This window comes from Anolis sagrei, chromosome 2 (genome assembly GCF_037176765.1).
Source record: "Anolis sagrei isolate rAnoSag1 chromosome 2, rAnoSag1.mat, whole genome shotgun sequence".
Taxonomy (NCBI): domain Eukaryota; kingdom Metazoa; phylum Chordata; class Lepidosauria; order Squamata; family Dactyloidae; genus Anolis; species Anolis sagrei.
In genome coordinates this window covers 219,007,773-219,023,569 of record NC_090022.1, presented here as the reverse complement: position 1 = coordinate 219,023,569, position 15,797 = coordinate 219,007,773, and the positions used below count along the sequence as shown (strand labels likewise).

The window sequence follows — 15,797 nt, the reverse complement described above, 5'->3', positions numbered from 1 at the left end:
TGCTTTCATACTTTGTGGTAGGAGTTAAGGTTCAATATTCACACTGACCAGTGGATAAGTTGACTTGGGGCTTTTGGGTCACTTTTTTGACTATAATTTCTAAACACATACATGAGAATATAAGGTAGCTCAACTGAACTTGCATATTTTAAATCCATTTCACTCCTTTCAAAATAAAACATCACTGAACATGAGGAAGAACTTCCTGACTGTGAGAGCCGTTCAGCAGTGGAACTCTCTGCCCCGGAGTGTGGTGGAGGCTCCTTTTTTGGAAGCTTTTAAACAGAGGCTGGATGGCCATCTGTCAGGGGTGATTTGAATGCAATATTCCTGCTTCTTGGCAGGGGGTTGGATGGCCCATGAGGTCTCTCTCAACTCTTTGATTCTATGATTCTATAAGTATGTAAGTTCGGATGAGAACACATTTCCTGTGGTTTCTGTCATCCCATCCATCCAAAACAGAAAGCCAAATAGTCTGGAACTTTTAACCAACTATGGCTAAGCTAATGGTTACAACTGCATAAGGAACATAATAATAATAATCATCATCATCATCATCATCATCATCATCATCATAATTTTATTTCTTACCCGCCTCTCCTTGCAGCTTGAGGCGGGTTACAACACAATTTAAAAAACACAAAACATTTCAAGAATTCAACAAATATACATATTTCTATTAAAGATCCACAATAAAACTTTATTTCTATAACATACTTAGTAAAATACACAAAACAGATATTAAACAAAGGACATGAATTTAGTATTCATAGCTAAAAACTGTCTGGGTAGGCATGCTGGAAGAAATGTGTATTTCAATGGTTTTAAAATTCCAACAGCTGATCTAGCTGTCGTAGCTCTACTGGCAGGTCATTTCAGAGTCTTGGGGCGACCGACTGGAAGGTCCTCTGGGTGGTGGTCGCCAATCAGGTCTGGGAGGCTGGAACATATGATGAGAATCATGTGGTTCTCCATCTATTGCTAGGCTCCAGCTCCCACCAGTCTCAAAATAAAACAGGCAACAGTAAGGACTGTTGAGAGATGCAGTCAGCAACTTCTGAAGAGTTGTAAAATTTTCATCCTTCTGCAACTGAATCCAACCCCTTCCCATTATCATTGAACAAGAGTACAATTGAAAGTTATTGCATGGACAGCCAGTGCAATACAGCTATGAATTATGCACATTAAGTAGTTCAGGGAAGTTGTTCAATCATCCTATGGTACAGTAAGTGCTGTACATGGAAACGGGACTGCCAAATCCAGGTAAAGAATTCAGGTATCAACTGATGGAAATAGCATATATCAACTAGACAGAACAATAGGGTGACCCAATTCAAGGCATACACAATGAAAAATATATTTAAATATAACTATAGAGACAATTATTGAAATTTAATTAAAGATTCAGAACTTACTTTGTAATAAAATGTCTTGGCTAATGTATGTACAAGAATTATTTTTGCCAAAGCTGCCGATCCATAGAGAAAAACGGAGACATAGAAGTGGGTGTACCAGGAAAGAGAGCACCCAATCAGAGAAATAAATATTGCCACAAAAAGGATGCCAAGAAACACTGCAAACCAACTAAAGACTGTGAAACCAAAGGCAATGGCAAGTTCCTTTATGTACATGAGTGCTGAAAGAGAAAGTAAAACACATAAAAGAAAGATGACAATGTATTTCTTCAGCAAAAATTCTACTATCTGGAACTGATAAGGGGACAGAATCCCAAATGATAACACTTTATTGCAATTTGGCAATGAAAATCAACTGTCTACACTAGAAAGATGGTGAACTTCATTAAAGTCCTTCTAGCTTTATGATTCTATGACTCGATTCTAAGTCACAATGCCTGACAAAATTCTGTGGAGAAAGGAAATTAGAGCATTAGGTATGATACCTCTGCAAGAATGAAAATGGGGAATTCTGTATGCGGTAGTAAGTCTGAGCAAGCTGAATAATATTATTGGATTCAATCTAATGAGTACTCATATTAATATTTTTGTCCCACATCTCAGGGTTGTTGAAGTGCTTTCATGTAATGCACCAACAAAAAAAATCAATGTAAAAACTGACAGCTAATGAAAAGCATCATCATATAATAAAGTTATCTGAGAATTGGAATATGCCAAAGGACCAAGGCATTGTCAAACCTTCCTTCTATAAATCTCATTCTATGAAAGGATCACAATATGTTGGAGTCCATTCGAAGGCACGAAACAATGAAAACACAGCAACTAAAGAGAAATACAATACTATATTTGTGTAGCATGAACAAGCCCTAGATGTTTTAGTTCCCTTTTTAGATGCTGCCAAATGTAGCTTAAGTTTTTGTTCTTCTCACTCACTCTAGGTGCATCTATACTATAGAATTAATGTAGTTTGAAACTACTTTAACTGCCATGGAATTGTGAGAGTTGTAGTTTTGGTGACCTTTTCTACCAAACAACATCATACCAAACTATAAATCTCAAGATTCTATAGCACTAAGCCGTGGCAGTTAAAGTAGTGTCCAACTGCATTATTTCTATAGTGTAGAGGTAGTTTAAAACAAGGAAGCCACTTTATCTGTAGGCTGAGGGAGATGCATCTGCAGAAATTAAAGGCCCAGCCCTGACTGTACAAGGGACTCCTATCAGACTTCCACGGTCAGACAGCCATGAGTAGAAGTTTACTTACCTCTCTTTTTTGGCTGAAGAATTTTTTTTCCTAGATAAAGAATTGCGAGTGCAGTGATGGTGTAGTTCAAAATGGCACCAACACGAGCTGGGTAAGCCAGAACAAACATACCAAAGATATCAAAGAAAACAACATTTCCATGCCGATATTCATGAGATCTGGCCAGTTTATCTGATGTTGCTAAGTATTTGAGCACACCCAAAATATTGTCACCTTTGAAGGGAAAAAAAAAACCATATGCATGTAGTTAATGATTTGCATTCACTCCAGAATTTTGCAGATATATAAACACAGTACATGACAGTGCAAAATAAATATTTAAGGAGTTTGGACCATATTAGAATACTGAATGTAACTTCTAAAGAAATACAATTTTTTTTTAAAAGGATGAAACTACACTGTAGAATTGCTGCAGTTTAATATCACTTTACCTGCCATGGCTGAATGCTATGTAATCCTGGATTTGTACTTTGCTGAGGCACCAGCACTCTTTGTAAAACTACAACTCCAATGATTCCACAGCATTGAGCCATGGCAGTTGAAATGGCATCAAACTGCAGTAATTATACCGTGCAGATGCCAGACAGTGAACCTGGCCCAAGTATAGCTATTCTTCACAACAACACAAAATTACAAAAAGGCACAATTAAGAGCTGTTCTATTTAAAGTATAGTTACAAAAAATAGAGAATACAGAAAAGATGTAGCCAGTGTAAAGTATACCAACCTGCCCTCTGAATAGAATCTGTCAGAATTCGGTCTGCTGTGTCAAATTTTGTGTGATAGATGTAACCATTTTCAATGAAAGCCAGGTCTATTCCTATTAATGCAATTCAATTCAATTCAGTTACATTACTACCCAAGTACATACACATATTCCAAACATTTAACGAATTCAATGCTAGGCAAAACAAGCAAAAATATTATCAAATCACTTCTTATGTGCTGTTCTACTATAAAGTCATATTCGCTCCAACTTCATGAACTTTGGCTTTCTATCCCTTCCCACGCCAGGATACAATATTATATCTAGGAATCTATGACCTAATGTTGGTGGACAAACCAAATTACTAAGCCTTTCAATACATGCCAATGTCTTTGCTCAAGTTATCTCCTCATCTAATTCCCAGTTATTCCACTGTTGTAACTTGTATTTTGTTTTGGACAGATTTTCCTACCTTGGTTGCAATACCGATTTCCTCCTAAGTGCTCAAGGCTCTCCTCCTCCACAATTTAGGTGGAGAGAGTGTAAAGTTTCATGATGAAGTGGGTTTGAATGTATATGGATAGAGTGCTGCCTATTTGAAAGAACTTATCTCTTTATATTAGTTAACCTGAGATTTACAGCCTGGGGGGAAATACTTTATCTTGGTTTCAACACCACCATAGGAATATTTGATGAGGAGGATTTTGGTGGCTTAGGTTAGTTCCGTCTCTGACCTCTTTAAAAAAAAAAAAAAAAAACCTGTTAACTCATTGTGGTTGAAGGCTCTTTGAATGAGTGCTGTGCTTTTATCTTCACTGCTATGCTTAAATGCTTTTTAAACTGTTTTAAATAGTTTTAATTTGTTTGCTTATTTGTTTTAAAACTTTTCTACAACAGTTTGTACACTATGACACCCTCACTCCATTCCTGAACTTACCATAGATACAAAACATTGTGGATTATAGTGACCCAGAAAATTCATAGAGAGGACATATTTTGTCAGATGAAGATAGGTGAAACCAAAGATATTGAACCTGTAGGTATGAGAGTTGTATTGTATTTTGTTTTAAACCTTTCTGTAAGCCACCTTGACCTCCAAACTGGGGTAAATACAGGATACTAAATAACTTATACCAACAAGGATCTGATTTCATATATCTTGTATGGAGCAAGTTGAAATGGACTTCACTGCAATTCAACCAAAATGAAGTAAAGAAACACAAGATTTCTATTGAAATATAGATATGCTTTAAGTATTACACTTTTTAAAAAAGTATTGTCGATGATTTCCGGCAAGAGGCTTTAGCACCAAGCAGCAGCACAGTGCTCAAGTTTTCAATGGCAGGATCTACACCGCCCTATATCCTAGGATCTGCTCCTGGATAATCTGCTTATTCCAATGTAGGCTCATGTAATCCATTTCAAAGCAGATAATCTGGGATCAGATCCTGTAATATAGCATAGTGTAGATCCACACAATGATATGTCAGAACGTCACAATACAGTACTTTCAAATTCCAGTTTATTGCTGTTAAACTGAAACCAATGAAAAACATGCATCAGAATGTTTTTTCTAGTCATGCTGAAAGCAAAACCTCTAAACTAAAATTCTAAATCATAAGCTTCTACTTGCATTTTCATAGGGATGATCTCCTTGCTACTCATTTTCCATTGTTCCTCTCTTGCCATCTATTTAAAGTCAAGCTCCCTGTCAGTACTAACAGCATCTGTCCAACATACCTGGGATATTGCCAAAATCTCGGTAAATGCGGAAATCTGTTTCTGCAGGGATAATGCCACTCTGAAACACTTCTTGAGCCATAATACAACCAAAAGGATGCTTTGCAGCAGAGATGTATGCATATACAAGCCAGGGGTTTTCAGGCCCTGTAATAATTACAAAATAGTTACAAAAATGCCGAAATAAATGTTCAATTCCATGCATCTGATTTTCATTTTGTCTTATTCCATAGTCATAGGCTTAGTTCTTAAAATAGCTTAAGGAAGATCTCAGAAGAGGTTCCTGTCCACAACACTGTGGTTTTCTGCACACAAACGCACGTCACATTGGGGCAGAGGATAGGGAGGCTCTTCGGGGGAAAAGCCGGCTACATGAGGGAGAAACCGGAAACCTTGCTTTCACAAATTTCCTCAAGTTGATTTATCTTAAGAATTCAGCTCCACAGAGGAGAACAGAAATTATACAGAGCAAATGAGCGTGTTGGCGATACCAACATTTTTTTGTTTTGATACAGTTCAAGACTAATACATCCCTGTTTTGTTACCGAGGGAATTTAATTTGGATTACAGAGAATAATTCATATCTTCCAGTTGGAGCTAAATATCCATGAATGGAGATCTCAAACTTGAGCTCAAAGAAGTGGCAAAGGAGGTAGTTTTTTGACAAGCCCTCTTCTCCACTGCAGTCTTTTGTTTCCCTGCAAAGCTATTACAAAGAATTGAAAGATGGTTGGGAACAATATGAGAAGAGGCATGGTAAGCTTCATTAAAAAACTTGTCTGCTAGATTGCAGCTTCCTGTGTAAGTAGAACTCATGGTGCCATGGGTTAAATCCTTGTGCCAGCTGAACTGCTGACCTGAAAGTTGGCAGTTTGAATCTGCGAGACAGGGTGAGTTCCTGTTTGTCAGCTCCAGCTCCCCATGCAGGGACATGAGAGAAGCCTCCTACAGGATGGTAAAACATCTGGGCATCCCCTGGGCAACGCCCTTGCAGTCAACCAATTCTCTCACACCAGAAGCAACTTGCAGTTTCTCAAGTCACTTCTGACACACACAAAAAATCATTTTCCCCACCAGAAGGTGTCTGCTGGTTTTAACCCTCTCAAGATGCATCCAAATCATTGACAAACCATAACACTGTATAGTAAAAAAATAAAATTCAATTTGGACCTCATTTTATCGTGTTACTGCTTGAAGGTTCAGTTGTTACGTCTATCCCACAACAGTTCATAAGGTGAGTTAAAACAGTATTACTAATAACGATACATTCAATGAACAATGTAAATAGTTCAATTAATATAAATTAATATTAATATAGCATGTCACTTTCCTCATTTATACAATTAAATATATTAAAATGTCTCCAAGAGTAATAACATCTTAGCCATGTATTTTCCTGGAAAACCTCCCAGAGGAGATGAACAAATATAATACAAGTATTCTGGATTCTATGCGCTGAATCTTGTAGCTAGTCTAGAGCAGAGCCACATAATCAGTTGTATTTACGGATGCGTTGATCTGCCATTTATAATAGCCATATACAAATATGTGAGAGAAAGCCACAGGGAGGAGGGAGCAAGCTTGTTTGCTGCTTCCCTGGAGACTAGGACACGGAACAATGGCTTCAAACTACAAGAGAGGAGATTCCATCTGAACATGAGGAAGAACTTCCTGACTGTGAGAGCCGTTCAGCAGTGGAACTCTCTGCCCCAGAGCGTGGTGGAGGCTCCTTCTTTGGAAGCTTTTAAAGAGACGCTGGATGGCCATCTGTCAGGGGTGATCTGAATGCAGTATTCCTGCTTCTTGGCAGGGGGTTGGACTGGATGGCCCATTGCGTCTCTTCCAACTCTTTCATTCTATGATTCTATTTAACAACTGATTCAACGAGGTTTATTCTAGATGAATTAGACTCTTAGGATTCCTGGTTATGATAGTGAAAGACAGAGAGATTATTGGCTGGTGATAAAATGCAAAAAGCCAGTTTCTCAAGTATTTCATCTTTGGTCAGTTGCCTCAAGATATCATTGTACACTAAAGGAAGGCCTGACCTAGAAAGGCAGGTTTACTAACTATTGAGACTAGATTCCTGATATTCCTGGAAGCATCACAAGAACAAGGCATTTTCAGGACAGCAGTGTACATATGAACAATACCATAATGATTATCTAGTAAAAGAATTAGAATTTCCTAGAAGATGGATCAAAGAACTCATGGTACAGAAAGCCTATTTTTAGCACTCTTATGGTGCAATCCTACCTCTGTATCATTCCCCATATGGATTTTGAAATTTGATACTCTTATTTTTCTAAGCTCTACTTATTTTTGTATTATGTTTTGTCTGACAAACCAAAACCCAGCTGTACAACTCAGTTTCGCAGAGTCTGTCTCTAGTATTCTAAAGCCCCCATCTATCTTTCACCAGTGGATGTAGGGGACATGATCCCTGGTTGCTATTCATTCATGCATAAGAAAACTATGCACAGTGAGAGCTTTCCCCATAATCGCCATTGTTGCAGCTCTCCAATTCAATGAGTCTAGTTCACATCAAGCTGCTTGATATTATCACCAAGAGAATCTACAGTAGTGAAAAACTACAAGGCAAGTTCCAGCAACCTGTAAGTGGACACACCTCAAGAAACATAAAGTTCTCATGTACGTTTTTAAATGGTTTCTTTAACCATGGTTATGAACAGGCAGTCCTTATTACTAAAGAGAACACGAGGTTGCTTCTATTATTTGATCCTTTCAAGCAGAGTTTGGGACCTTACTTCTTTGGACTATACTTCTCTGAATCGTACAGCTTCTTTGCCTTTTTCAAAATGTTAGATGTTGGCTGGGCAGAATCTGTCATCCACAAAATTAATACATACAAAATAACCAAACAACCAATCAAGCATTTCACTACCTTCTTGCAATCTCTTAGTCCCACTTTATAAAGTAATGAACGACCGAGAAGTTCCTCTCTGATCTGTTCCTCTTCCCTGTCATCTTACTCAACATCTTTGTTACACCTCATAGTTTCAGGAGAAGTCTAAGGAAGTAGAGGCACGCTACAGGACCACTAGAACAATCTGCCTTACAAAATCTAAAATTAACAACATAGCATCTAATTTACAACAATTAACATGGGCCTTCTATGATTCTTTTGCAGAATTTCAGACAACTCAGCTCATTTTGAAATTTCTCATTTAATACAGTGGATTCATTTGCCTGGCATATCTGTCAAACCGCTTAAATGAAGCTCAAAACTGAGATGTCCTTTGTACATGCAAAGTACTGTACATCCCTTACAACTGGATTACAGCCATTCGTTCCTCATATTCCAGAAAACTCTGCTTCCCAATCTTTCCCATTATTGAAGCCCATACTGAGCCAATCTGAGTACTTATCAAAAAAGTAACCATGCCCTATCTTAGCGAAAGCTTAGTCCATCCCGGGAGAACCTAAAACAGGGCTCACCAAATTGTGGCCTAAGGGCCATATGTGCCCCCCCCCCCCACGGTCATTCACCCAGCCCCTGCCTAAACTTTAAACTTAGGGTCACCCTAAGTCTGAAATGACTTGAAGGCACAGAACAACAACAATCCCAAGAAACTTGACTGTCTCATCAACCAAAAGCAGGCCCACACTTCATATTGAAATACTGGTTTATGTTGGCTAAATTGTTCTTCATTTTAAACATTGTATTGTTCTTCCTTTTTCTTCTTCTTTTTGTTTTTTGCACTGCAAATAAGATATGTGCAGTGTGCACAGAAATTTGTTCATTTTTTTCAAACCAAAGTCCACTCTCCCAACAGTCTGAGGGACCATGAATCGTCCCTCTGCTTAAAATCTTTGAGGACCACTCAAAGTAGAAGCCTCTCTACTCCTCCGTGGCACCACTTCCAGGCTTTTTTAATGCCTGGGTGGGGAAATGGGAGCTGTTGCCAGGGGTGGCTGGTGCCCTAAGACAACATTGGCACTTTCCCATCTCCATGAAATGACCCTAAACATATCACAAATAATATAAAAATCCCTAATCTTTGCCCCAAAGCCTGCCTGCAATTTACACATGAGGTTGATTTCTACATGAGTATATATGGTACTTAAATATATATTTTTCGTTATACACCTTTTGCAAGCATTTTATCTTATTTTGTTTTATTAGTTCTTTGCTTCTTTACAATCCCATCTTTCTCCTGACACATTTTGTAACATGATCTTTTCAGTTCTCTGCAATTTACACTTCCACTTGCATTAGCATATTTTGTTGTTTCTCCAACGTTAACTTTTCAACATGCACTTAATGTCTTAATCTTTTCTTGAAGTTTCCTAACTAGCTTGTTGTGTAATTTATTTTGTTTTGGGTTTTCAAATTAAAACTTGCACAACGCTTTCTTCCAATTGGTTTAAAGATCTGACATGACTACCTTTGTTCAGTTTTGCAGACTACTCTAGATAACATTTCTAACAAACATTTATTTGCTTTTCAAATTTGGGTCATCCTCAATTAGAGAGGTACAGTGCAGAGAAGTGCCTTTGCACTGATAGCAGACGATTGATAAAATGCAGTGTTGGTAAAAATTATTGTTGTTTCCCATCCATTGCAAAACACACATTACAATGAAGGTATCAATTTATTATTTAAGCATCAATTCACACAAGGCGTGTTCCATTCATGTGAGCTGGACCCAGATGCCCTCAGACACACGCTTATGTAGATAAATCAGAGCATGGAAAAGTTATGTCCATGCTGGTTTTTGGGATTTGTAATCATAAATGTAATCTGTACCATATATAATTATATATAAGTCAACCTCATATATAAGTTGAGATCAGGTTTTGCAGCTAAAATAATTGAAGAAAACCATTCTTGGCATATATAAGAAGTCAATGTAGCTTACCTGTCTGGAAAACAAGCTCTTTCCCTCCTACGCCAGCAGCCTCCAGGTTAACAAATGCTCTAACTGATTTGGCCCAATGGTGCTGTGTAATGAAGCCATGGCTAGCCTGCATGAGAAGCAAAAATAAATGATGTCAAGGCACTACTTTTGAACACATTGGTTTGGCAAAATATTAACTAGAGTCCCTTCTACCCTGCAATATAAAATCCAGATTCTCTGCTTTGAATTGAATTATGTGGCAGTGTAGAGAGGACTAAGAGAAGCAGAATGCAAGCAATCTGAGAGCATTAAGTTAATTATAATACAACACAAAGAATAAAGGGGATAATTATGTCCCTGTTCAGTATGCTTGTCACAGAATATTCAATTTTTTTAAACTTTTCACTTTCTTAGCCATCATTTCCCAAGAGACTTTCCATCGTATCACTTGAACTTGAGGACAAGAAGTCTTTGTCTGCGATCTGTTTACATATAAATAGACAATAAAAAAACAAGTCAGTTAGAATAACGAACTATCTTCTGGCTTTGAAAAATGACTTATCTGAACCTAAAATTAGACTGGATCCTTCCCTCCTGGAAATAGCCTGAAATGGCCAATCATAGCTCACCATAAGACTCTGGACATACAACTGATTATTTCTTGGCCAAAAAGATTTAGAGGCATGGTGATGGTAGCTAGTACATCTCTCCGAACTCTGTAAAGACTGATTTGGCAGAGGTTCATTATTGCCTTCCTCAGAGGCAGAGAGAGTATGGCTTGCTCAAGATCACCCACTGAGTTTTTTATAGTTCAGTAAGGGGCTCAAATCCTGGTCTTCTGGAGCCCTAGGATCAACTAATGATTGCACAGAACTCTCAACAATGGCCAGTTTTCCTTTTTATATGACAGCCACCATTTTCTCAAGATGGCACCTATTAAACTGTTTGGGATTTTAAAGTATTGTTTTTGTTAGCTGTTTAGCCAGTGAACCCTATTTAAACTTTGCAGAGTATTCTTCAAAATCAGATTGCAATCTTCCAGCATGATTATCATACTTTAAAAGGCTACACTTTTGGCACAAATCTATCTTGTGCTGTAGACAGCTCGGCACTACCTGCATAAACTACCAGCATCTCTATAGGACTTCAGATAGAAGTTAATGTAATTGTTTGAAAAATGTTATTGCCTACCCACAATACCATTTTAGTGATGAAGATGTGGGGTACAAGTAATCTCATTCATGTGACCTAGGCCCGTGGTATGGAAAACTTTATAAGTCTGTCAATTATAGCCTTACCTGCAAGATACTTTCTTCTGCACCGTTAAACAGAAAGATAACTGCATGTTTTAAGGGTTCAGATGACTTTGAAAGAGCGTGCAGTATCTCAAGCATCACAGAACAGCTGACAGCATCATCACTGGCACCTTAAAATTATAAAACACTTAGTGGAATGGACTCTTGCATCTTGAAACATAATTCCTATTTTTTTAATTTTTACTCATTTATCCTCATTCAGTCTTAATTTGTTACATGAAATATTCAAGTATTTTATAGAAATGTTCATTGTAAAAAATAATTTCCTTATTCACGTTTGAGCATTTTAAAGCACTTGGCATACACTCAGTTCCACTACTTCCCTGCTGGTTAGCATTACAAAAAGCAGTTTGCAAAATGCAGTATGACCCCCTTATCTGTGGGACCATTATTCATGGCTTCTCTTACCCACAATCATGGCAGCAGGACTCTGTCCTCACAATTTACTTGCCTTCTGCCCTGGCTCCCACAGTCCAGTCCCCATGTGCCAAATCTTGCAGGAGGCCCAGCTGTCGCTGTGCTTCTTTGAAGAACTGCTATGTTGGGTGAGGGAAAGGTCTTCCCTCCTACACCGGGCCAACAAAGCAATCCCTCTGTTTTGTTGCAAATGACCTCTTTTATCAGCAGGGAGAAGAGGGAAAACCAGACTTCCTGCTGGACTTGGCAGTTGGATAGGGGTGCTTTAGGAAGGACAGTACAGGCAGCTTCTATCCAAACATCAGTTATTGGGACAGCTGGTGAGAGGGGAACATAGCAGACTCCCTATTTTATTCACCTGTGGTTTCACGTGTGAAGTCCTGGAACATATTTTTGCCATTGATATGGGGATGTACTGTGTATCTATAGATCCATATCACAGGTAAAACACAACAGATTACTTCCTATGACAACTGAATTGTTTTTCAGGCATCCCAGACCTAAAAATCATAGCTTGAAAGTGAGTTCCTTTTCAACTGTTACATTTGCTTACATGTGACAGATTCACACAAGTGTAATTTGTTTCATGTACAAAAAGTAGATTTTTGTTTCTCATCCTGCTGCTGCTCAGCAAGCTTCTTTAAAAACTTTGTGATGGGATCAAGCATTGCAGGAAGGATACACATGTTCCAAATTAAAAATCTCAAGGGAATTTGGAGTCCAATAAATATGTTGTTCTCAGTAATCTAGACAGTGTGTTCAGAAGTAGGGTGCAAGAAAAAGAAAGAATGCAATAACCATATTACTAATTTCTTGTATAATCTGCCTAGAACAGTATGCTTTAGCATAGTACTAAAGATATCAGAGACAAATATATTGTATACACTCATGTTCGTGCATTTTATTCCCAAAAAAATCAACCCGAAAAACCTGAGTCAACTTATACACAGGTCATTATAAACATCTTAACTCTTCTTTTTTTAAAAAATTACTATTTTATTCTCTGAAGAGTGGCAAAAGACAAGAGATTAGCCTATTCTATGAGAACCTGAAAGAAGCACCAACCACCTGTACTCTTTCTGCCACAGTGATCCTTCTGGCTTTTTTGAATGTCTTGGCAGGAAATGTTGGCGGCTCTTTGGTACTTCCCCACAAAGGAGCACTGAGGGAGCTCCTTTTAGGTTCTCCCAGGATGGACTATGGTCTCACTTTTCACATCTACTCAGAAAAAGGGATGGCTCCTTTTTCATAAGGATTAAGGCCCAACTTATGTTATGACCTCATTGAAGATGGTTTCATCTATATGGAAAGAGCTTTGACTACCACATAATTACTCTCAAATAATGCCTGTTCTCCAGGATATAGTACAACCGATAGTCAACATCCAGCAGACATTCTACTGGAAGTTGACCATAGAATCAAACTGCAGGCCTAGAAAGAATTCTTCTCTAGGCATCACTAGGACTTTCAGAATGATTCTATGATAAGCTTCGTCTAGAAGCCCAAAATATTGTTCACTTCGTGTTTGAAAAAAGGACAGAACATATAGTTTACAATTAAATGAAGTAAAATGATTTATACTGCAGATAACTAGGCTTTCTGTTTTACTGTTAGTGCTATATACAATTATATTACTGATTACTACAGGTGAAATCCAAAAACCTACCTAGACTTAGATCTACTAAAATCAGTGGCACTTGTTAGACACGACTAACAAGTCTAACAGCTTAACAAGTAAATATAACTCTTGTTTGTGTTGCAATTCAACTACAATAATTTCACAATTAGATTCTTCCACATTAAAACAGAACACATAGGTCATTTCTTCCATTAAGTCACAGGAACTAAACGGCAAATTCTTCTCAAAATTGAAAAGTACTGTATAGCCTAGCTAGTAATGAAAAAAACGAAAACATATTACAACAGTTACATTACACTTTGAAATATATATTTGTGTAATAATTAGAAAAGGGATACCTATCTATCCATCCAAATTCTAATTTTAATACTGATGCCATTTTAGAAACTTAGATTAATAAAGAAATACCCTATATGCTCACGTATAAAACTAGCAATTTTGCTCAAAAACAACTCCCAAAACCTGGGTTGGTTTGACTCAATGTGAGCACTATACTCTTTTAAGTCTAATAAAAAAACAACCATACTCTTCTCTGAGTACAGTAGTAAAAGTCAAGAATTTAGTCTATCCTGGGAGAAATTAAAAGAAGCACCAATTTCCTCTCCTGTTTCCATCATGGGCTGCTTCTACCCTTTCTAAATGTCTGGGCAAGGAAAGGGCAGCAGCAGCAGATGGTCCTCTCAGTTGGCTTTGGTGCTTTCCCCTCTAATGCAGAATGACCCTCGACCTAGCCACAGAGCATATCAAATCCCTAATTTTTCTCCCAAAACCTGCTCTCAACTTATACATGAGATTGATTATGCATGAGTATGTTATCTAAAATATCCTAAAATTATTTTATTAAATAAAATCTAGGAGATGATGTCTTGCTATGAACCAAATCTTATTATTTCTTGACATTAGTAGGAAAAAATAAGGATTGTTTTAGAGTAATTCTTCACTAATGCAGGTTTTCAAATGGCATCAGAACAAAGAGATAGAGATCTGTTCAATAGAGCAGCTAGCACAAACTTCTTAGCATGTTGTGATTTCCTTCTCCCTCCAGTTACACCAAGTTTTCTGATTTACCTACCTAAAGTATTTGTTACAGAGTCAAAGTGGCAGTTGGATAGTACAGCATGTTCAGCTCCACTTCTGGGTTCCAGTTTAACTACAACATTAGTAATATTGTCATAGTAACTAGTGAACCCTCCAAGAAAGTCAAGACTGAAGGTGCCTGTTGGTCTTTGTATATCTACAGAGATGTTGTGGGCATGGCTGCTTTCTCTTTCAATAGCTTTAACTTGTTCCAAGAGGTAGTTTACTGTGAAGACTTCATTTTCTGGGCTTCCAACTGCTCTTGGGCCAATTGCAGTAATATTTTCTAGATACACCCTGTAAGAGATGAAATTAAGCATCAGAAGTTTTATTTTGATGTATTGGTAGATAGATTTTAAGTGCAATGTACAGCCCTTCCAAATAAATTCTTAGCCAAAGAGGAAAGAGTTAAATCTGTTCGCGCATACACCCACATAAGCCTAATAACATTCCTTCTTGTATTAGGGTCATGGAGCAGAGGTCCACTGCTTAACATTCCACTGACAACCGGAACCAATGGGGGGAAAAGTTACAGAACAAGTTCTTAATACAGCCTCCTGTTGCTCATACACATACAGACACAGCAATGATTTGTGTACTTCAGAACTGCAATGTTTACCAGGATAGTGCCCAAAGAATTGAAAAATCTACATAATTTCATGTAGTGTTATCACAGGAATATGCTACATTTTCTTCAGTTTACTCCTTACCACATACAAGAGATAAAGTCTGTTTTGTCTCTGTTTACAACAAATAATCTAGCATTACAGGTGTTGAATCTACATCTTTCAAACCCAACTTTTATCAGAATTCAGTTGATGGGAATAATGCTGTATTCCACCATAATGACCTATGGAAGGCTGAGATCTGTAGTTCAGAGAATTCTCAGCCTGGAGAACTCACAGCACCCCAGTTCTCTGAGAGTTCTAGTAACTTGTCAAACTACAAACCCAAACTACAAACACCATAGGATGTTGTTATGCCACTTAAATTGGAATCACAATGCTAGAACTGTGCAATGTGAAAGCCTGTTGCTATTAACTGCCATCAAGTCAACTGTGACTTCTTGACAACCCAATGAATGAGAAAATTCAGACACTCTGTTATCAACAGTCCTTATCCGGTAATGTATACTCAGGTATGAGGCTTCTTTGATTGAATCTATCCATCTGGAATGCAATCTTCCTCTTTTCCTTAGCAAGCATTATTGTCTTTTCTAGCGAGTCATGTCTTCTCATGATATGCCCAAAGTACCACAATCTCTGCTTAGTCATCTTAGCTCCACACAGGCAGTCCCTAAGTTACAAACACACAACTTACATCCAACTCCAAGTTAAAAATAGGGATGAGACAACAGGAAGA

General features: G+C 37.8%; 1 protein-coding gene across 1 annotated transcript in view; it reads right to left on the bottom strand.

Moving 5' to 3' along the window:
* The window catches only part of ERMP1 (endoplasmic reticulum metallopeptidase 1), a 37,195-nt gene that overhangs the window by 14,408 nt on the left and 6,990 nt on the right, over positions 1 to 15,797 (bottom strand). Inside the window, exons 2-8 of the mRNA XM_060762291.2 lie at positions 14,431 to 14,732; positions 11,285 to 11,412; positions 10,008 to 10,113; positions 5,125 to 5,271; positions 3,406 to 3,498; positions 2,680 to 2,892; positions 1,416 to 1,636 (exon numbers count right to left, since the gene is read on the bottom strand). Of these exons, the coding sequence (XP_060618274.2) occupies positions 1,416 to 1,636; positions 2,680 to 2,892; positions 3,406 to 3,498; positions 5,125 to 5,271; positions 10,008 to 10,113; positions 11,285 to 11,412; positions 14,431 to 14,732 (1,210 nt within the window). The remainder of the gene's footprint in view (positions 1 to 1,415; positions 1,637 to 2,679; positions 2,893 to 3,405; positions 3,499 to 5,124; positions 5,272 to 10,007; positions 10,114 to 11,284; positions 11,413 to 14,430; positions 14,733 to 15,797) is intronic.